The sequence below is a fragment of the Ranitomeya imitator genome, chromosome 1 (genome assembly GCF_032444005.1).
Source record: "Ranitomeya imitator isolate aRanImi1 chromosome 1, aRanImi1.pri, whole genome shotgun sequence".
NCBI lineage: Eukaryota > Metazoa > Chordata > Amphibia > Anura > Dendrobatidae > Ranitomeya > Ranitomeya imitator.
In genome coordinates this window covers 580534613-580557287 of record NC_091282.1, presented here as the reverse complement: position 1 = coordinate 580557287, position 22675 = coordinate 580534613, and the positions used below count along the sequence as shown (strand labels likewise).

Below are 22675 nucleotides of genomic sequence, written 5' to 3'. Positions count from 1 at the left end.
GTTATGCCTATGTTAGCGGCCAGCACATAGCCTTTGAATTTCAGGGGTGTTTTTACCACGGATGCCCCGTGTGCTATAATGAAAATGACACGAATAAGGTCACACGTACGTCCTACGGCCAGTTATATTACACCTTTTTAGCTAAAAAGCGTTACTTACAATGCTGCGGGTACACAGTAAGACTGATGTGGGAGCATGAGTGGAATGAAATGGTTGAAAATGATTCTAATCTTCAAGCATTTCTCCGCCAGATGGAATTTCCCGTTCCTTTAGACCCCCGTGATGCGCTTTATGGCGGGCGAACTAACGCCATTAAGCTCTATCACCATCTGGAAGAAGGGGAGACTTTACACTACTACGACTTCACCAGTCTGTACCACTTTGTAAACAAAACTAAAACATACCCTGTAGGCCATCCAGACATCATCTATGACAATTTTGGATTCATTAAAAAATACTTTGGTATTGCTAGAGTCAAGGTCTACCCGCCGAGAGATTTATTTTTTCCAGTTCTACCGGTAAAACTCAACAAAAAATTAATGTTTCCCCTTTGCTACACATGCGCCGCAAATTCCCAGGCAGATATTTGTGCCCACAGTGATGAAGAACGGGCGCTGACAGGCACCTGGTGCACTATAGAGCTCGAGATGGCTATAGAAAAAGGGTATCGGATCGCCCACATCTATGAAATATGGCATTTTCCTAAAACCACTGATGATCTGTTTGCGCCTTACATTAAATTACATCTTAGGGATAAGCAGGAAGCCTCTGGTTATCCTAGCTGGTGCACTGATGACGCCAAGAAACGGCAGTACATTGACTCTTTTCTTGAAAAAGAAGGTGTCCAATTACGGCCTGAAAATATAGCTGTCAATCCTGCTAAGCGACAGATCTCCAAGCTTTTCTTAAATTCTTTATGGGGAAAGTTTGCTCAGAGATCTAATCTATCATGTACCAGCATTGTTAGGGATCCAGATGAACTTTTTAAGTATTTGTTCCTGCCTTACTATGACATTTCGATGTTACATTTCCTTGATGATGACACCGCAACCATTAACTGGAAATATGCAAAAGGCCACCACACACTCAACAAAAACACAAACATTTTTATAGCGTGTTTTACAACAGCGTATGCTCGGTTAGAGCTCTATTCGCTGCTGGACCGGCTGCAGGAGCGGTGACTTTATCATGACACAGATTCAGTTATTTTTGTACAGAGAGATGGTGAGTGGCAACCGCCTTTAGGCGATTACCTGGGGGAGCTGACCAGTGAAATACCCGATGGTACACACATCACAGAATTTGTATCCGCGGGCCCCAAAACTTACGGCTACAAACTCAACACCGGTAAAACTGTCTTAAAAGTTAAGGGGATAACACTAAATGTTGGTAACTCTCAATCTATTAATTTCAACAGTCTGAAAGATCTAGTTCTGGACTACCCGCGCAATTCTGCCGCAGAAACTCAGAAACGTATTGTCGTACAGCAGGCGTCCATTGTGAATAATAAAAAGTACTGGGATATTGAAACAAGGCCATTACGCAAAACACAAAAGTGCGTTTATACAAAGCGGCGACTATTAGACGATTTCACAACAGTACCTTTTGGATATTAGTCGAGTATTGTGATGGATACGCGTCTGCAGCACCCATTCTCATGCATTCTAGCAGGCCCGTCTAATTCTGGAAAGAGCTATTTTGTAAAACAGCTGCTATATAATATTGAAGCTAATTTTTCGGAGAAACCTGATAATATTGTATGGTTTTATTCGTGTTGGCAAAAACTATATGATGAAATCTCTCTCTCTTTTCCCCACGCCAGATTTGTGGAGGGTCTGCCGAATACATTCGTAGATGACGAATTATTCCCACCGGAGAAGGTGAATTTGGCGATTGTTGATGATCTCATGGAGAGTGCTAGTGAGAATTGTGAGATAGAAAAAGCCTTTACCAAGTATGTGCACCACAGAAATCTCAGCATTTTCTACCTGGTGCAAAACATATTTTGTCAGGGTAAGAAAAGCCGTACGATAAATTTAAACACAAAGTACATGGTGCTTTTTAATAACCCCAGAGATAAATTACAAATTTTAACTCTAGCTCGTCAGATGTATCCCGGAAAAACACGTTTTTTCCTAGAAGCTTTTGAGGATGCCACGCGGGAGCCTTACGGGTATTTGCTTGTAGATTTGAGAGCTAATACGCCTGAGGATCTGCATTTAAGGACTGGGTTGTTTCCACCCGCGTTGCCCGCTGTTTATGTTCAAAAGAAAAACACTTCCAAAAAGTGAATTTTACCCGGTATCAGACATTCTACGCTGTGTGCGTTGTGATGTAAAGATGTCTGAGAGGCTCCGGCGTAACTGGGCTCTCTTAAAAACCCTAGTGAAAGCAACCCCCGCTGTCAGAAAGTCTATTTTGCGCGATGCAAGCAATGATTTAATTACAGCCATAGGCGAGATTGCTTTAAATATCTTAAAAGGCCGGATTCCGCTGAAAGAGCGCCAAAAAGGTATATTAAAGAAGTGGCGTAAAGCTATAAGAACCCTGAGCGACAGATCTCAGCCCATAAAGAAAAAGAAGCGCCTACTAAAACAGGCCGGCGGGTTTATCGGCCCTCTTTTAGCTTTTGCAATTCCAATAATAACAAGCCTGATCGCCGGAAGATAATGGAGCATGCAACGAAAATGTATCTAGTCCCCAAACAGGAGCTAGACAAACTAAGACCCGGTACTACAGATAACATACGCGACAGTGTTATTCGACGCCTTGATGGTGAAATTAGCGACATTTTACAGCGTCGTGACATTCCCGATGATGTGAAAATTAAAATGTATAGCTCTGTGCTACAACGCTACTTGGTACATACGCGACACAGCTCAAAAGAAGTAACGGCTTTAAATCTCGTTAGCACTCCTGATCCTGGTCAGCAACAATTGCCAAATACCGACTCTGATAAAAATCATGAGATCGCTGAAATTGTCGGCCATATAAACCAAAGATATAAAAAGAATGCTGAATTTTTACTAAACAGGCTGCTGAAGAATAAAAATGTCACAGCATGGAATAATAATGCTGAATTTATTTTCAAAGGATCCGTAATACCAGGGACTAACTTACTGGATTTGGTACGTAGTACAACGCAGAGCCATGCTCTGAACAGTAGAAATTTACCACCGGGTTGGGATTCATTTATGCAGGCTATGGCCGAGCTAAATATGCCATCTACAGTTGTGGGTAACCCCGCTACTAGGAAGCTTTTAGATGAATTAAAAATTACCAACAGTGAGACACGCTCTGTATCTACACCACTGAAGTTAGCGACGGCTCCCCGTACAATTCAATCTTTACATTCCCCGTCATTAGGTACCACACGTGGAACTCTGCTACCTAAAAAAAGGTCTCTACCGATGCTACAAACCATGTGGCTCACGATGTAAAGAATGTACTGGCTAAAATGCTGTACTCACCATGTAACGCTATATTAATTATTTTGTAAGAAGTGCAATGATGTATGTTCATTGTACTATTTAATGTTTTTACTTTTTATATTCTGTAAGAATTTTTATAGTATTGAAATGTCTTTGAGATGTATTAATGTTTTTACTTTTTATATTCTGTAAGAATTTTTTACTTTTTATATTCTGTAAGAATTTTTATAGTATTGAAATGTCTTTGAGATGTTGTTTTATTGTGAGAAATAATTTTTTTTTATTTTTACAATAACGTGTCTTTGGTTTTATATTCGTATAAAACACACTGCTTCTTACTTGCGTGTGTTGTAATATGGCCACATACATAATGTGCACATGACCCGCAGATAACCCTACATAACCCTACAGGTACAGAAAATCTGACCCGCATTTAGTTAATGGTCAGTAGAGACACAAATAACTTTTCTGTTTGTGTAAATAAGGTGACCATCATTTAGTTAATGGTCAGTAGAGACACAAATAACTTTTCTGAGAAAGGTAGAGACACAAATAACTTTTCTGAGAAAGCGAATACAAAAACAATTGACCTAGGTGTTATAAACCACTGACCCGCAGATAACTCTACATAACCCTACAGGTACAATACAGGTACAAACAGAAAATCTGTCTTTTCTGTTTGTGAAAATAAGCATTTAGTTAATGGTCAGTAGAGACACAAATAACTTTTCTGCTTGTATAAATAAGCATTTAGTTAATGGTCAGTAGAGACACAAATAAACAGCAAAAGTTCTGCACTATATGTGTAAAGCATATTATATATATATATATATATATATATGTATATATATATATATATATATAAAGGACCCCTCACAAATAAACAGCTTGGTGTGTTATAAAACAAAAGTTCTGCACTATATGTGTACACTGTGAATAAAACACAGCTTACAGAATCACGCTCGAACATCTAATATAAAACAAAATACGGGGAATAATATCAAACTGCAACAAATTAAAATATATCAAACTATATCAAAAGGGGGAAATCAAACAAGGAGGGACAGCTGGATACCAGCCGTCAGACAAAGGGAGGGGAGGGGTTACACACTTTGATACACTTTGATAGGGGCGGGGCACCTGTCAGATTGAGTTTGACGAAACCACCCAATTATACACTACTGAGATATATTGTCAGAAGTTTAGGAAGTGGTCTGTGCTCACTCAATGGAATGAATGTGCGCTGGCAGCAATTTTCAGAAAGGGTCTCTCTGAAGCCCTTAAGGATGTCATGGTGGGATTTCCTATTCCTGCTGGTCTGAATGAGTCTATGTCTTTGGCCATTCAGATCGATCGACGCTTACATGAGCGTAAAAATGTGCACCATTTGGCGGTATTATCTGAGCATAAACCTGAGCCTATGCAATGTGATAGGACTTTGACCAGAGCTGAACGGCAAGAACACAGACGTCGGAATGGGCTGTGTTTTTATTGTGGTGATCCCACTCATGCTATCTCCGATTGTCCTAAGCGCACTAAGCGGTTCGCTAGGTCTGCCAATATTGGTACTGTACAGTCGAAATTTCTTTTGTCCGTTACTTTGATCTGCTCTTTGTCATCCTATTCTGTCATGGCATTTGTGGATTCAGGCGCTGCCCTGAATTTGATGGACTTGGACTTTGCTAGGCGCTCTGGGTTTTTCTTGGAGCCCTTGCAGTATCCTATTCCATTGAGAGGAATTGATGCTACGCCTTTGGCCAAGAATAAGCCTCAGTACTGGACCCAACTGACCATGTGCATGGCTCCTGCGCATCAGGAGGATATTCGCTTTTTGGTGTTGCATAATCTGCATGATGTGGTCGTGTTGGGGTTGCCATGGCTACAAGTCCATAACCCAGTATTGGATTGGAAATCTATGTCTGTGTCCAGCTGGGGTTGTCAGGGGGTACATGGTGATGTTCCAGTTATGTCTATTTCATCATCCACCCCTTCTGAGGTCCCAGAGTTCTTGTCGGATTACCGGGATGTATTTGATGAGTCCAAGTCCAGTGCCCTACCTCCGCATAGGGATTGCGATTGTGCTATCGATTTGATTCCTGGTAGTAAGTTTCCTAAGGGTCGACTGTTTAATTTGTTTGTGCCTGAGCACGCCGCTATGCGCAGTTACGTAAAGGAATCCTTGCTGATGTGGTCAATTAGTCTTCTGCTGCTGTAGAAGCTTTTCAGGAGTTGAAGCATCGTTTTTCTTCTGCCAGCCAGATGTTTCGCTCCCGTTCCAGGTCGAGGTTGATGCTTGTGAGATTGGAGCAGGGGCTGTTTTGTCGCAGAGAAGTTCTGATGGCTCGGTGATGAAACCATGTGCCTTCTTTTCCAGGAAGTTTTCGCCTGCTGAGCGTAATTATGATGTTGGCAATCGAGAGTTGTTGGCCATGAAGTGGGCATTCGAGGAGTGGCGTCATTGGCTTGAAGGAGCTAAGCATCGCGTGGTGGTCTTGACTGATCACAAGAACTTGACTTATCTCGAGTCTGCCAAACGGTTGAATCCTAGACAGGCTCGTTGTTTGCTGTTTTTCTCCCGTTTTGACTTTGTGGTTTCGTACCTTCCGGGCTCTAAGAATGTGAAGGCGGATGCCCTGTCTAGGAGTTTTGTGCCCGACTCTCCGGGTTTGCCTGAGCCGGCGGGTATTCTCAAAGAGGGGGAAATTTTGTCTGCCATCTCCCCTGATTTGCGGCGGGTGGTGCAAAAATTTCAGGCTAATAGACCTGACCGTTGCCCAGTGGAGAAACTGTTTGTCCCTGATAAATGGACGAGTAGAGTTATCTCTGAGGTTCATTGTTCGGTGTTAGCTGGTCATCCTGGAATCTTTGGTACTAGAGATTTGGTGGCTAGATCCTTTTGGTGGCCGTCTCTGTCGCGGGATGTGCGTTCGTTTGTGCAGTCCTGTGGGATTTGTGCTCGGGCTAAGCCCTGCTGTTCTCGTGCCAGTTGGTTGCTTTTGCCCTTGCCGGTCCCGAAGAGGCCCTGGACACATATCTCTATGGATTTTATTTCGGATCTCCCCGTCTCTCAAAAGATGTCGGTCATTTGGGTGGTTTGTGATCGCTTCTCTAAGATGGTCCATTTGGTACCCTTGTCTAAATTGCCTTCCTCCTCTGATTTGGTGCCATTGTTTTTCCAGCATGTGGTTCGTTTACATGGCATTCCGGAGAACATCGTTTCTGACAGAGGTTCCCAGTTTGTTTCGAGGTTTTGGCGAGCCTTTTGTGCTAGGATGGGCATTGATTTGTCTTTTTCCTCGGCTTTCCATCCTCAGACAAATGGCCAAACTGAACGAACCAATCAGACCTTGGAAACATATCTGAGATGTTTTGTTTTGGCTGATCAGGATGATTGGGTGTCCTTTTTGCCTTTGGCTGAGTTCGCCCTTAATAATCGGGCCAGCTCGGCTACTTTGGTTTCGCCGTTTTTCTGCAATTCTGGTTTCCATCCTCGTTTCTCTTCAGGGCAGGTTGAGTCTTCGGACTGTCCTGGTGTGGATACTGTGGTGGATAGGTTGCAGCAGATTTGGACTCATGTAGTGGACAATTTGACATTGTCCCAGGAGAAGGCTCAACGTTTCGCTAACCGTAGGCGCTGTGTGGGTCTCCGACTTCGTGTTGGGGATTTGGTTTGGTTGTCGTCTCGTTAAATTCCTATGAAAGTTTCCTCTCCTAAGTTTAAGCCTCGTTTCATTGGTCCGTATAGGATTTCTGAGGTTCTTAATCCTGTGTCTTTTCGTTTGACCCTTCCAGCTTCTTTTTCCATCCATAATGTATTCCATAGGTCATTGTTGCGGAGATACGTGGCACCTGTGGTTCCATCCGTTGATCCTCCTGCCCCGGTTTTGGTTGAGGGGGAGTTGGAGTATATAGTGGAGAAGATTTTGGATTCTCGTATTTCGAGACGGAAACTCCAGTACCTGGTTAAGTGGAAGGGTTATGGTCAGGAAGATAATTCCTGGGTCTTTGCCTCTGATGTTCATGCTGCCGATCTGGTTCGTGCCTTTCATTTGGCTCATCCTGGTCGGCCTGGGGGCTCTGGTGAGGGTTCGGTGACCCCTCCTCAAGGGGGGGTACTGTTGTGAATTCTGTGGTCAAGCTCCCTCCTGTGGTCATGAGTGGTACTTCGGCTGGTTCTGTCTATGAGCTTCCTCTGGTGGATGTGAGTGGGGCTGCGGCTTCTGAGTTTCCTTCCTCAGGTGACGAGGTTAAGTCGTTAGGTGCTGCTCTATTTAACTCCACCTAGTTCTTTGTTCCTTGCCTCCAGTCAATGTTCCAGTATTGGTCTTGCTCTCTCCTGGATCGTCTTGTGGCCTGTCTGCCCTGCATAAGCTAAGTTCTGCTTGTGTTACTTTTGTTTGCTATTTTTTCTGTCCAGCTTGCTATATTGGTTTTTCTTGCTTGCTGGAAGCTCTGGGACACAGAGGGAGCACCTCCGTGCCGTTAGTCGGTATGGAGGGTCTTTTTGCGCCCTCTGCGTGGTTGTTTGTAGGTTTTTGTGCTGACCGCAAAGCTATCTTTACTATCCTCGGTCTATTCAGTAAGTCGGGCCTCACTTTGCTAAAACCTATTTCATCTCTGTGTTTGTATTTTCATCTTTACTCACAGTCATTATATGTGGGGGGCTGCCTTTTCCTTTGGGGAATTTCTCTGAGGCAAGGTAGGCTTATTTTTCTATCTTCAGGGCTAGCTAGTTTCTCAGGCTGTGCCCGAGGCGCCTAGGTCTGGTCAGGAGCGCTCCATGGCTACCTCTAGTGTGGTGTGATAGGATTAGGGATTGCGGTCAGCAGAGTTCCCACGTCTCAGAGCTCGTCCTATGTTATTCGTAACTATCAGGTCACTTTGTGTGCTCTTAACCACCAGGTCCATTGTGTTTCTGAATCACCAGTTCATAACACCCTGCCTCCTAATCACACCTGGCATATTTCATGTGAACTTAGATTGCTATAAATTCAGAGTCGCAGGTCTGTTTTGACCGTGGTCCGTCTCTAAAAGGATACAGCAGAAATATGCTGGAAATGAGCCAGAAGTGAACAGAAGGTAGGCCTAAGTAACCACGGTTATTAAATATACTAAATTTCTGTCTCTTTCCTCCACACTTACTCTTATCAAGCTGACATACACTCTAACAGTTTTGGCTCCATTACTCCTCACTCTCCTTCGCCATCCCCAAACCCCAGCACCCTCTAACCAAGTAATAATCTCTCCTTCCCTCTTGCCTCCCCACCTGACCTCCTCCGATGACCTGCTCCTCAACCTCAGATCTCTCCAAATTAAAAACACAAAATAAGCCGCCCACACTTCTTCTGCCACCTGCTCTATCTCTCTCTGCTTCTCCTCACTGCTGGTGACATATCTCCACACCTTCTATCGCTCCCAACCCAATATAAACACTCAAAATCTTGCCCACCTCAAACTCATGCCCTTGGCGGCCACCACCCTGCTCCCTCTCTCTGAATCACTCTGGAATGTCCACTCTGTCTGCATTAAACCCCATGTGATTCACAATCTCTTTACCCTTCATAATCTTTCCTTCCTGGGCCTTAACAAAACATGGCTAACACCCTCTGACATAGCCTCCCCTGCTGTGCTATGTTACGGTGGCCTCTACTTCACCCACACTCCCCACCCTGGCAACAGACATGGTGGAGAAGTGGGCCTTCTCTTTTCTTCTAACTGCACCTTTAACCCAATCCCACCTCTTCCCTCACTTATCCTCCCCTCTTTTGAAGTCCACTTTGTCCGCATCTACTCTCCCTCCATCCTCCAAATTGCCATCATATACCAACCTCCGGGCCCGACCACTGCCTTTATTGACCAATTCTCCAACTGGTTTCTTCACTTTCTATCTTCTGACATTCCCACCGTCATCATGGGTGACTTCAACATCCCCATTGACACCCACCAGTCAGCAGCCTCCAAACTCCTGTCCCTTACTTCATATTTTGGACTTACTCAGTGGTCCTCCTCAGCCACCCATACAGATGGACACACACTAGTCCTGGTCTTCACCTGTTTCTGCTCCCTATCTAACTTCACAGCCTCCCCGCTCCCTCTATCTCGCCACCATCTAATCACTTTCTGATCACTGTCCTCCACCCCTTCATGCTTGAAAAAGACCATATTTTGGTTGAAACGTTGCTGTATCATGGCTAAATAAATACTCTATTTTGATATTCCTACACCTGGTTGAAGCGCTGTTCATCTATTTGCGGACTGTCCTCCACACCTGTCTCCTATGTCCAGCAACATGCACACCCCTGCAGAAACCTTGCACATCTAGACACTCGCACACTCTCTGACTCTATTAGGTCACTGTATCACTAAAAAGCTTTGGAAACTATCCAGAATTTCAGAACGGTGTTTTAAGAAAACACATTCGCAAGATGATTTCACTGCACTCAAACAAGCAACACTTGCATTCAAATCAGCTTTCACCTCCGCTAAACAGGCTTACTTTACATCCCTTGTATCTTCCTTACCCCACAACCCCAAACAACACCTTTAACTCCCTCCTCCGCAGACCACTGCCCCCTCCAACCTCCCTCATCTCTGCTGAGGACTTTGGTCGATCTTCTTTGTTGTCCGACCACCGCAACACCTTTGTATGCCAGACCAATGCCCTAACCCCATAACTTCACTCTCCAAAATCACTGAAGGACATCTTGCTCATCTTCTCTCCAAGTCACACCTCACCACTTGTGCACTTGACCCCATCCCATCTCCTCCCCAACCTCACCACTACGATAATCCCATCCCTAACCCATCTCTTCAATCTATCACTAACTTCTGGTACCTTCCCCTCTGCTTTAAAACATGCCACAATCACGCCTATCCACAAAAAGCCTTCCCTTGACCCACGCGCTATGTCCGGCTATCGCCCCATATTTTTGCTCTCATTTGCTTCCAAACCCCTTGAGCAGCACGTCCATGCTGAACTTTCCTCTCACCTTACATCTAACTCGCTGGTTGACAACCTCCAATCTGGCTTCCATCCCGACGATTCCACTGAGACTGCCCTGACCCAACTTATGAGTGACTTACTTACAGACAAAGCTGACAGACAATTCTCTATACTCCTCCTTCTAGACCTGTCCTCTGCTTTCGACACAGTTGACCACTGCCTCCTAATACAGATCCTCTCTTACTTTGGTGTCAAAAACTTTGTCCTATCTTGGATCTCCTCATACCTCACCAACCACACATTTAGCGCTTCCTACTCCCATGCTACCTCTTCATCTCACCCCCTCTCTGTTGGTGTTCCTGAAGGCTCTGTCCTAGGACCCATTCTGAATCTATACCCTTGGCCTGGGACAACTCATAAAGTCCTATGGCTTCCAGTACCATCTATATTCTGATGACACTCAGATCTATCTCTCTGGCCCAGATGTCACCTCTCTGCTCTCCAGAATCCCAGAGTGTATCAGCCATATCCTCCTTCTTCTCGTCTCACTTCCTCAAACTCAATGTGGACAAATCTGAACTATTTATATTTCCTCCATCTTGCATACTATTCCTACCTGATCTATCTATCACAATAAATAAATTCACACTTTCCCCTGTCCCAGTAATCCTCTGCCTCGGAGTAACCCTTGACTCTGCCCTGCCCTCCTGTTGCCTCCAGCTCAAAAATATTTCCAGAATCCGTCCTTTCCTCAACCTCACTCTACCAAAATGCTTGTGAATGCCCTAATCATCTCCCGCCTCGACTATTGCAACATCATTCTCTGTGGCCTACCTTCTAACACTCTCGCACCTCTCCAGTCCATGCTTAACTCTGCTGCCCGACTAATTAATCTCTATCCTTGCTACACTCCTGCTTCCCCGCTTTGCAAATCCCTTCACTGGCTTCCAATTTCCCAGCGTATCCAGTTTAAACTACTAACACTAACCTACAAAGCTATCCATAACCTTATTCCTCCGTACATTTCCGAACTAATCTCTCAATATCTTCCCTCACGCAATCTCCGGCCCTTCCAAGACCTCCTTCCCTCCTCCACGCTTATTCGCTCCTCTCCAAATCGCCTTCAAGACTTCTCCCGAATATCCCCCATCATCTGGAATTCAGTGCCACAACACGTCTGGTTATCCACCACTTTTGGATCCTTCAAATGCAACCTGAAAACCTATATCATCAAAGAAGCTTACAACCTATTATGACCATATGGCCACCTCAACACCATTGGAGCTACTGCAACCCCCAACCTATTGTCTCCTTCCCCATAATCCTGTAGAATGTAAGCCTGCAAGGGCAAGGACCTCTTCTCTCTGTATCAGTCTGCCATTGTTAGTTTTGTTTACTGTAAGTGATATTTGTATTTTGATGTAACCCCGTCTAATGTACAGTACTATGGAATTAATGGTGCTATATAAATAAATAATAATAACCAACTGTGGTTTCAGCTTTTTATTACTAGCACCTGCCGTGGCCATTTAACACTTTAGATGCCAAAGTCAATGATCAATACTGTTTTGTTTGGGGGTTTTCTGAAATTTAGACCAATTAAAGTCACTTCAAAAGTGAATCGGTCCCTAGAAAATAGTTTTTTTTAAATAGAAAGTTTGAAACATTACTGCTAAAACATTTAAGCCGTCTAAAATCCTAACAAAATAAAAGTAAGATTGAAAAATGATGCAGGCAAAGTAGACATAAAATATTTTTTTTTACTATTTTGTGTGGTGTGACTATGGTTTAAGGGCATAAAACTTCAAAGCATGAAGATTGCTTATTTTTCGACGTCCTTTACAAATTGCAAATATTTTCATAAATAAACACAAATCTTATCAACCCAAAATTATCATTAACATAAAAGACAATGTGGCATGAAAAAACAAACAGTCTCAGAATCGCTTTGACTGGAAAAACTTTCCAAAGTTACAAATACATAAAGTGACAAATGACAATATTTAAAATGCCAGGAACTTTAAAACTAGATTTGGAAGAAAGGGGTTAATAATGCAAGATGAGGGTTTAACCATTGCTAAATGCAATCTTTGAACATCATCTTATGAGAATAACTTACAAAGCCCAGTCGACAGCAACGATCAGTGTTATGTCATCAGTAGGTAGACCAACTGATGTGAGCACAATCACCATGGTGACCAATCCAGACTGTGGAATTCCTGCAGCCCCAATGCTTGCTGCTGTTGCTGTTATGCTGTAAAACATTGAATACTTTACTCAATTATGCATACATAAAATAATCAGAAATAGAGAATCAGAATTCCTAAATAATTGCATATATTTATCATCACCTTGGTTGTACTGTATATCTAGATTGCTGAAAGTAGGCCATTGATTCAAGGATTTACGGTATTTCATACCTCCCAACTGTATTGGATTCTGCAAAACAGTATCAAATTTGGAGAGCTGTGCTGCTTTCCTGATTTCAACTGCATCCCTGTCCTCAGCATGCAAATACAATTGAATATAATAATAATAATAATAATAATAATAATTTTTATTTATATAGCGCCAACATATTCCGCAGCGCTTTACAAATTATAGAGGGGACTTGTACAGACAATAGACATTACAGCATAACAGAAATACAGTTCAAAACAGATACCAGGAGGAATGAGGGCCCTGCTCGCAAGCTTACAAACTATGAGGAAAAGGGGAGACACGAGAGGTGGATGGTAACAATTGCTATAGTTATTCGGACCGGCCATAGTGTAAGGCTCGGGTGTTCATGTAAAGCTGCATGAACCAGTTAACTGCCTAAGTACATACTACATAGCAGTACAGACACAGAGGGCTATTAACTGCATAAAGTGAATGAGAACATAATGCGAGGAACCTGTTTTTTTTTTTTTTAAATAGGCCACACAGGGATCGTTAGGTTAATGCATTGAGGCGGTAGGCCAGTCTGAACAAATGAGTTTTTAGGGCACGCTTAAAACTGTGGGGATTGGGGATTAATCGTATTAACCTAGGTAGTGCATTCCAAAGAATCGGCGCAGCACGTGTAAAGTCTTGGAGACGGGAGTGGGAGGTTCTGATTATTGAGGATGCTAACATGAGGTCATTAGCGGAGCGGAGGGCACGGGTAGGGTGGTAGACTGAGACCAGAGAGGAGATGTAGGGTGGTGCTGAGCCATGGAGTGCTTTGTGGATGAGGGTAGTAGTTTTGTACTGGATTCTTGAGTGGATGGGTAACCAGTGTAATGACTGGCACAGGGTAGAGGCATCGGTGTAACGGTTGGTGAGGAATATGATCCTGGCAGCAGCATTCAGGACAGATTGGAGCAGGGAAAGTTTGGTAAGAGGGAGGCCGATTAGTAGAGAGTTACAATAGTCCAGACGAGAATGAATAAGTGAAACAGTAAGAGTTTTTGCAGAGTCGAAAGTAAGAAAACGGCGAATTCTAGAAATGTTTTTGAGATGCAGGTAAGAAGAGCGAGCCAGTGATCGGATGTGGGGGGTGAATGAAAGGTCAGAATCAAGGATGACCCCAAGGCAGCGGGCATGTTGCTTTGGAGTAATGGTGGAACCGCACACGGAGATGGCAATGTCAGGCAAAGGTAGGTTAGTAGAGGGAGAGAAGACGAGGAGTTCAGTTTTTGACAGGTTTAGTTTCAGATAGAGGGAGGACATGATGTTAGAGACAGCGGTAAGACAATCACTGGTGTTTTCTAATAAGGCAGGCGTGAGATCAGGAGAAGAAGTGTATAATTGGGTGTCGTCAGCATAGAGATGGTACTGGAAACCAAATCTACTGATTGTTTGTCCAATAGGGGCAGAATACAACGAAAAGAGGAGGGGGCCTAGGACTGATCCTTGAGGAACCCCAACAGTAAGGGGAAGGTGAGAGGAGGAGGAACCAGCAAAACATACAGTGAAGGATCGGTCAGAGAGATAGGAGGAGAACCAGGAGAGAACGGTGTCCTTGAGGCCGAGGAGGAGCTGATGATCCACAGTATTGAATGCTGCAGAGAGATCCAAGAGAATTAGCATGGAGTAGTGACCATTAGATTTAGCTGTTAGTAGGTCATTAGAGACTTTAGTGAGGGCAGTTTCAGTAGAGTGTAAAGAGCGGAAGCCAGATTGAAGAGGGTCGAGAAGAGAGTTATCTGAGAGATAGCGAGTAAGACGGGAGTGGACCAGGCGTTCGAGGAGTTTAGAGATGAAGGGAAGATTAGAGACAGGTCTATAATTAGCGGCACAGTTTTGGTCGAGGGATGGTTTTTTAAGTAATGGATGTATGATGGCATGCTTAAATGAGGAGGGAAAAAATACCGGAAGTGAGGGAAAGGTTGAATATTTTTGTTAGGTGAGAGGTGACAGCCGGGGAAAGGGACTGGAGGAGATGTGACGGAATGGGGTCACTGGTGCAAGTGGTTGGGCGAGAAGATGCGAGGAGCCTGCTTACTTCTTCTTCTGTAACTGCTTCAAAGTCAGAAGGTGAACTAGATGCAGTGGGGGAGGGAGGACAGTGCATGGTATGAAGAGATTGGGAGATGATTTCCTGTCGAATGTGGTCAATTTTTTCTTTGTAGTAATTGGCCAGATCGTCAGCACGGAGATCCGTGGTTGGGGCCTGCTCTCTTGGGTTGAGTAGGGACTGGAACGTGTCAAAGAGACGTTTAGGGTTATTGGACAGGGAGGTTATGAGGGTGTTGAAGTAGGTTTGTTTGGAGAGGTGAAGGGCAGAATTGTATGTCTTTAGCATGAACTTATAATGGATGAAATCTTCGGGTAGATTAGATTTTCTCCACAGACGTTCTGCGCACCTGGAGCACCGCTGCAGGAAACGTGTTTGCAGCGTGTGCCACGGTTGTTGCCGTCTGTGCCGAGTTGTTTTATGTATATGAGGAGCAGCTTCATCCAGAGCACTTTGCAGGGTTTCATTGTAATGCTTCAGAGCAGAATCAGGACATGAGATGGAGAAGATTGGGGCCAATGAGGACTGCAAGTTCTTCATAAGTTTCTGGGTGTTAATGGCCTGTATGTTTCTATAAGTGTGGAAAGTGGGGGTGACCTGAGCGGGATGGCAGTTCTTGATAGAGAATGAAAGAAGGTTGTGGTCAGAGAGTGGGAGAGGGGAGTTTGTGAAATCATCCATTGAGCAAAGCCGGGATAAGACCAAGTCAAGGGAGTTTCCATCTTCATGTGTTGGAGAGTTAGTATGCTGCGAGAGGCCGAAAGAGGAAGATAGAGATAAAAGGTGAGAAGCAGATGGGGAGAGGCAATGGGGATGTTGAAATCACCCATGATAAGGGTGGGGGTGTCACAGGAGAGAAAGTGTGGAAGCCAGGTGGCAAAGTGATCCAGGAACTGATGAGAGGGGTCGGGAGGACGATACACCACCGCCACTCGCATGGAGAAGGGGACGTAGAGTCTGACCACATGGACCTCAAAGGAAGGGAAGACAAGTGTGGATACTTGGGGGATAACTTGGAAAGTACATTTTGGTGAAAGGAGCAGACCAACGCCTCCACCTGCTCTGTTGTCCGATCTTGGGGTATGAGAAAAATGTAGTCCACCATATGAAAGAGCAGCAGCAGCGGTGGTGTCTGACTGCTGGATCCAGGTTTCAGTAAGAGCCAGGAGGTTAAGAGAATTAGAAAGGAAGAAGTCATGAATGAAGGAGAGTTTATTACACACAGAGCGAGATTTCCAAAGGGCACAATTCAAAGAGACAGAAGGCATGCAGGGAATATTAATAAGGTTAGAGGGGTTTCTGGGTGTAGCAATTGGGAGGTTTGACTGGCTATAACATGGGGGGCCGGGGTTTGGAGAGATGTCTCCAGCGACTAGGAGAAGGAGGATAGAGTGAGCAGATGGTTAAGTGATTTGTGAGAGTGTCTCTTGTGTTGGATGGTGGGACTGAATGGATCTGCGCTGTTAAGCAATGTGAACAGAGCATGAGTGCTATATATAGGAGAGGCAAGGACAGAGGGGCCGATATGGATGGAGTGTAGAGAGTTAATGCAAGGGCGGTGAATGTGAGTGAATGCAGCAGCCAGGATATAGATTATACAAATAAATATGGTGAATATTTGTGCTGTTTCAAGTGAATATGGATTAGATTTAGATTGTCTTACCTGTCTCCTGCCCTGTCTAACTGCCATGTCATAACTGTCGAGTACTTAGAAAAAAAGTACTTTGAATAAAAATACACGAATAATAGTGCACGAATGCACCCCTGCACGAATGCATCCCCAAGCTAAGTCTACATTTATAGAAGGCTAGCCCTTAGATCTCCCTTTTTTTTTTTTTTTTGCGTGAAAGCTCGTTAGCAATCAATCTAACTCAGTTGAGACAACAGGACACAATAAATGTAGTGATCAGATAAACAAATGTCCAGGTCTACATGGATCATAAGCCGCTTTGAAACAGTTATGTGATCTCTCTGAGTAAGGACATGCAAAAGTCAGATTAAATATCTATCAGATTAATAGTGCAGCAAAGAATCAACAGGTCCTTGTTTTACCATCCTGTTTAGGTAGAGCTGGAAAGTCCTTCAATGATCTTCAAAAATGTCATATAGCCTGAACTACATAGTGGATGCTTTCCTGAAACGGAAAGTATTTGCAAGCAGCATACTACAAAAAATAGCAGGTTTACCCAGAATCCTTTGCAGTAGGCGGAGCTATGCAAATCATCTCTTTCCACCCCAGTCTAATCCACAGCGCTTGGAACCGCCAAGCGTGCAATGCTGCGGATTAGTTTCTAAATTTACACAGCCAACCAATTCCTACCTGTGGACACGTGTTTCGGGCTTTAGGCCCTCATCAGCACAGGGCTGGAATTGGTTGGCTGTATGGAGTGGGGCTCGGTGAGCAAGCGATACATATATGCTAGCCACCTTAGGGAGAGACCCAAGTTGGGCTCAATGTAGCGGGACGATCGTTTAGCCCAACTTGGGTCTCTCCCTAAGGTGGCTAGCATATATATATAGCCTGAAGGCAGAGGACCTGGCAAAGACCAGTTCAGTTACCCAAGAGGAGAAAGCAGGGATGTGACAATAAAGTATTAAATGTCTGAAGTGTGGGTGTGTCTATAGGGGAATCAAAATTGGGAGGTACACTCCCTGACAGAAGTTATGTCGATTATCCATGTTATGTAAATATAAGCTTATAACCTGACGTTAAATTCATCCATTGGTTGTATAAATTATTCTTTTGAAAGCTGAAACCTTCGGAAATGTGGTTTAGATCAAGAAAATAAATTGATGCCAAATTATTTTCTTAACCTAAACCACATTTCGGAGGGTTTCAGCTTTCAAAAGAATAATTTATTCAACCAATGGATGAATTTAATGTCAGGTTATAAGCTTTTATTTACATAACATGGATAAGTGACATAACTTCTGTCAGGGAGTGTATGTTTATGTTCTAAGAATTTTTTCTGTTAAAATGAGAACATGTTAATTTTAAAATTTTTAAGGTTTTATTTTATTTGAGCTGGATTAATGAAATGAACAAAATTAATGTATGCACAGGTGCATCTCACAAAATTATAATATCATCAAAAAGTTAATTTCTTTAAGTTCTTCAATACAAAAAGTGAAACATTTATTATATAGAGTCATTACAAACAGAGAGATCTATTTGAAGTGTTTTTTTTCTGTTAATGTTGATGATTATAGCTTACAGCCAATTAAAACCCAAAATTCATTATCTCAGTAAATTAGAATACTGTATAAATCAGCTTTAAAAATTTGTTTAAATCCAAAATGTTGCCCTACTGAAATGTATGTTCAGTAAATGCATTCAATTCTTGGTCGGGGCTCCTTTTGCATCTATTAATGCATCAATGCGCCATGGCATGGAGGCGATAAACCTGTGGCACTGCTGAAGAGTTTTGGAAGCCCAGGCTTCATTGATAGCAGCCTTCAGCTCATCTGCATTGTTAGGTCTGGTTTCTCATCTTTCTCTTGACAATATCCAATAGATTCTCTATGGGGTTAAGGTCAGGAGAGTTTGCTGGCCAAGCACGCACACGTGATTTTATTGTTTTTAAGCCAGGTATTAGTACTTTTGGCAGTGTGGACAGGTGTCAAGTCTTGCTGGAGAATTAAATTTCCATCTCCAAAAAGCTGGTCTGCAGAGGGAAGCAATGAAGTGCTCTAAAATTTCCTGGTAGATGGCTGCGCTGACTATGGTCTTGATAACACACAGTGTACCTAAGTAGTGTAGCATCGGGTGGTTTCGTCAAACTCAATCTGACAGGTGCCCCGCCCCTATCAAAGTGTATCAAAATATGTAACCCCTCCCCTCCCCTTGTCTGACGGCTGGTATCCAGCTGTCCCTCCTTGTTTGATTTCCCCCTTTTGATATAGTTTGATATATTTTAATTTGCTGCAGTTTGATATTATTCCCCGTATTTTGTTTTATATTAGATGTTCGAGCTTGATTCTGTAAGCTGTGTTTTATTCACAGCGTACACATATAGTGCAGAACTTTTGTTTTATAACACACCAAGCTGTTTATTTGTGAGGGGTCCTTTATATATATATATATATATATATATATATATATATATAATATGCTTTACACATATAGTGCAGAACTTTTGCTTTATAACACACCAAGCTGTTTATTTGTGTCTCTACTGACCATTAACTAAATGCTTATTTACACAAACAGAAAAGACAGATTTTCTGTTTGTACCTGTATTGTACCTGTAGGGTTATGTAGGGTTATCTGCGGGGCAGTGGTTTATAACACCTAGGTCAATTGTTTTTGTATTCGCTTTCTCAGAAAAGTTATTTGTGTCTCTACCTTTCTCAGAAAAGTTATTTGTGTCTCTACTGACCATTAACTAAATGATGGTCACCTTATTTACACAAACAGAAAAGTTATTTGTGTCTCTACTGACCATTAACTAAATGCGGGTCACCTTTTCACAAACAGAAAAGACAGATTTTCTGTTTGTACCTGTAGGGTTATGTAGGGTTATCTGCGGGTCATGTGCACATTATGTATGTGGCCATATTACAACACACGCAAGTAAGAAGCGGTGTGTTTTATACGAATATAAAACCAAAGACACGATATTGTAAAAATGTAAAAAGATTTTATTTCTCACAATAAAACAGCATCTCAAATTTTAAGTTAGCTAACAGCATGATGCTGACAAATGCATCTTTGCGGTATCTGATAACGACACTTGATGTCACAAAACCTGATACGATTCGATCATTATTCTGCAAGTCAGACGTGAAATGTTGTAAAACCTTCTTAAATGGAAAGCCTCGCGCTAAAGGGTATAATACACATATGCAATAATGACCGCATACATGGCTATACAAATCCTGAATTTGCGCGCTCTGATAACAATAAGAATAACAATTCTTGTTCAGGAATGTCACAAAAGCGCGTGGAAAGATAATATTGTCCGCACGGAAGCCGTAACTGTCAAAAAATATGCCCGTCTTATCGTCGCAGAGTACGATTAATATCCAGTGGCGACCAGCTTGATTTGCCGGGTCTGTATTCACAATATATGCCGCGGGTCTCTGAGTCACTCTTTCTTCCGGAAGAAAATCACACGGAAACACACCGGCGAATATGCGGTCTGTATAATTATCGGACCGCGCTACAACTGTAAGCTGCAGACTGTCCATCGTTGCTTAATTAAAATCGTACAAGATCTCTCGCCTGTTATTAATTTCCAGAATGGTGTGGTTGACTGCAAAGACAATCATATTTATCGTGTGGGGTGTCGCTAGCGCAAAGCGGACTTCAGCACGCAGATTACCTGTTTTAATGAGCGAGAAATGGCCTCCAGGCTCTTGATCAGGCGATAAATCAAAAGCAAATAGCGTGAAGCCAGCCATAAATTCTTCACGATCTATCGCCATGGCACAATCAGCCTTTTGCTTGCCCGATATATGGGCAAGCACCATATACTCTCTGATGGCTAAATCATCATTAAAATTAGGATTATAAGGCCTCGCGGGTATCTGCTGACCATCCAGATATAATGCCGCGTGGTTGACGTGGTAGTGGTGAAAGTCCAGTGGGTTTTTTGTATAAGAACCGCTGAAGGCCTCATTATCTACAAACCCCAATATAACAGTTTTTGGTATCTGTCCTAGGAAGAGGTTCTCGTGGTTCGTGATCCGTGTCCCTGCGGCGATGCTGTACACTTTCAGGCATGTTCGGTCAACAGCGTACTTGGCTGTTGCGGCTAGGAGGGCCTGGCTGTGGCCGATTCGGACAGCCGGAGATACCTGCACTCTTTTCACATAGAGAGCCGCCTGCGAGATTTGTACCTTCAGCGGCTCGGCTTCTGCGGACATGAGGCAGAAAGTATCCTTATTTCTTGACAGCTTAACCTTAAGGTCAAGGCCGTTCAATATTAACTTTGGCTGGTTAAATATATCCCCAAAAATGGGGCCCAAAAGGTCGATGGGTTTTGAGCGAGAAGCGGCACTCGCTCTTTTGATAAATCCCGCATTTGCGCCATCCAGGCGCCTGTGATTATGATGCCCCACAGTGTCTTTATAGAACAAACCGGCTGTAAATTGTGATGCCAGCGTCTGTGAACTGTAATTTAAAAGGGTCTCTATGTACGCTCTATAGCTGTAGAGATTGTCCGATTGTGAGATAAGTCGGTCGCCCAGAGTAATATCGACCTGGTTAAAAAGAGTGGCTAGAGGGTAGTTTATGAGCGCCACACGCGCACCATCGGCGATGGCCGTATTATCCTGCTTCACGATGCGACAGCTTATGTACAGCAGCGTGTTGTTCAGATCATAATAATAATCGCCGCTACCAGATATGTAAAACTCCAACGGTCCATTGTCTGACAGAGCAGCAACCGGCTGTACTTCTACAAATAGAGATTTCTCGATACTTGTTTGAGTCGGTGGTACGGCAAAAATATCCAGTTCAGATTTTGCGCACTCTACAGAAGCGTCATTCAGGAAAGCCATGATAACTGATTAGAAGATGTCGTCCGCAGAGTGTCTTACTCGTTTCTGGCTGGGTCGTCTCTTGGATGTAGTTTTATTCATGAGCATCGGCGGTAAAGGAGGGCAAACGCGCCTCTTTCTTTTTTGGGCTTTTTTAGCAACATAGATTATCCCAGAGCCGTCTTGCTGGGTTGGTGTATTTATCCTTTTCATAAGGGCACTCGATGCTGATGTCACGGCATCTGCAGCGATGTTCCGGGCAGCCGTCCGAACGTGTGGTTTTACTAATTCTAAGCCTTTTCTGAAAAGCGGCACGGCGCAACGAAATAAGCCTTTAAATAGCCCTGCCAGGCCAGAGCCATACATGTACTCGCTCCCGCGGAATCCCTCTAGCCCGTGCCCCGACTGGGCAGTATAGTAGCGGGCATAAACAGCAGGATCTCCATACACCCTTTGAGACAGCATTTTATCGTGTCAATGCTGGCGAGGTCTAAAATGTAATCGCACTATACACTTGCCGTATCTGAATTTAACAGGCGTGCCCTGGTCCGACATGACTGTAATGTTTATGGAGTCAAAGTGTTGCTTGCACAGCGGTATGTAATCGGGCCGTGAGTAGCGCACCGTGACAATATCATTATCATCGCCGCTAACTTCTACGGTTCGTAACAGTTGAACGTAACTGTCACCTACAAGTTGATGTTGAATTATATCAGTGTATACAAAAAGCGAATAAAAACCAGCCATTGAATCGGGGTAAAAGCGGCGATTCCACGGCATTAAAGCAACGGGGGAGTCATCGACGGTCTGCAGTCCGAAAATAAATTTTAGCTTAGTACCCAGAGCAAACTGTATAGGGGATGGGTCGGGCAGGATCACCTCGCGGCGTAGCTCATCATACCGTATTCTGTAGGCCGGCGTAGATAAATACAGTGCTTCTATTCGGGCATTGACCGCGCCAACTAGCTTAGGAATGGACGAGTAAAATCCTGATTTTATGTGATACTGTACTAACGGTTCGCCGTGTTTAGCCGCGTAGAAGCTCCCTTCAAAAGCATCAAACGTGTTCCACGTATGGGGGTACTGTATTTCCGTTAACGCCACCTCATAATCTGCTGAAAGATGAACGGCCCGCGCTAACTTGGTATTGTACTCCGATATTGTGTTTTCGGGGTACATTTTAATTGACGAATTACTGGGTAATGTCACGAAAAACGAGCCCGCTTCCATTGTTATATATCTGTCAACTCCGAGGCCGGGATCCAACTATTGAATTTTTCGGGGTAGCCCAGCCATTTGACAAAGCAGTGACTCACACCCCTGACACGTTTTTTTCTC

The 22675-nt window shown here is 43.6% G+C and overlaps 1 protein-coding gene across 1 annotated transcript in view; it reads right to left on the bottom strand.

The window, feature by feature from the left end:
* LOC138680259 (excitatory amino acid transporter 5-like) overlaps positions 1-22675 on the bottom strand; it is a 1936174-nt gene that overhangs the window by 228726 nt on the left and 1684773 nt on the right. Inside the window, exon 9 of the mRNA XM_069767861.1 lies at positions 12494-12628. Within this exon, the coding sequence (XP_069623962.1) occupies positions 12494-12628 (135 nt within the window). The remainder of the gene's footprint in view (positions 1-12493; positions 12629-22675) is intronic.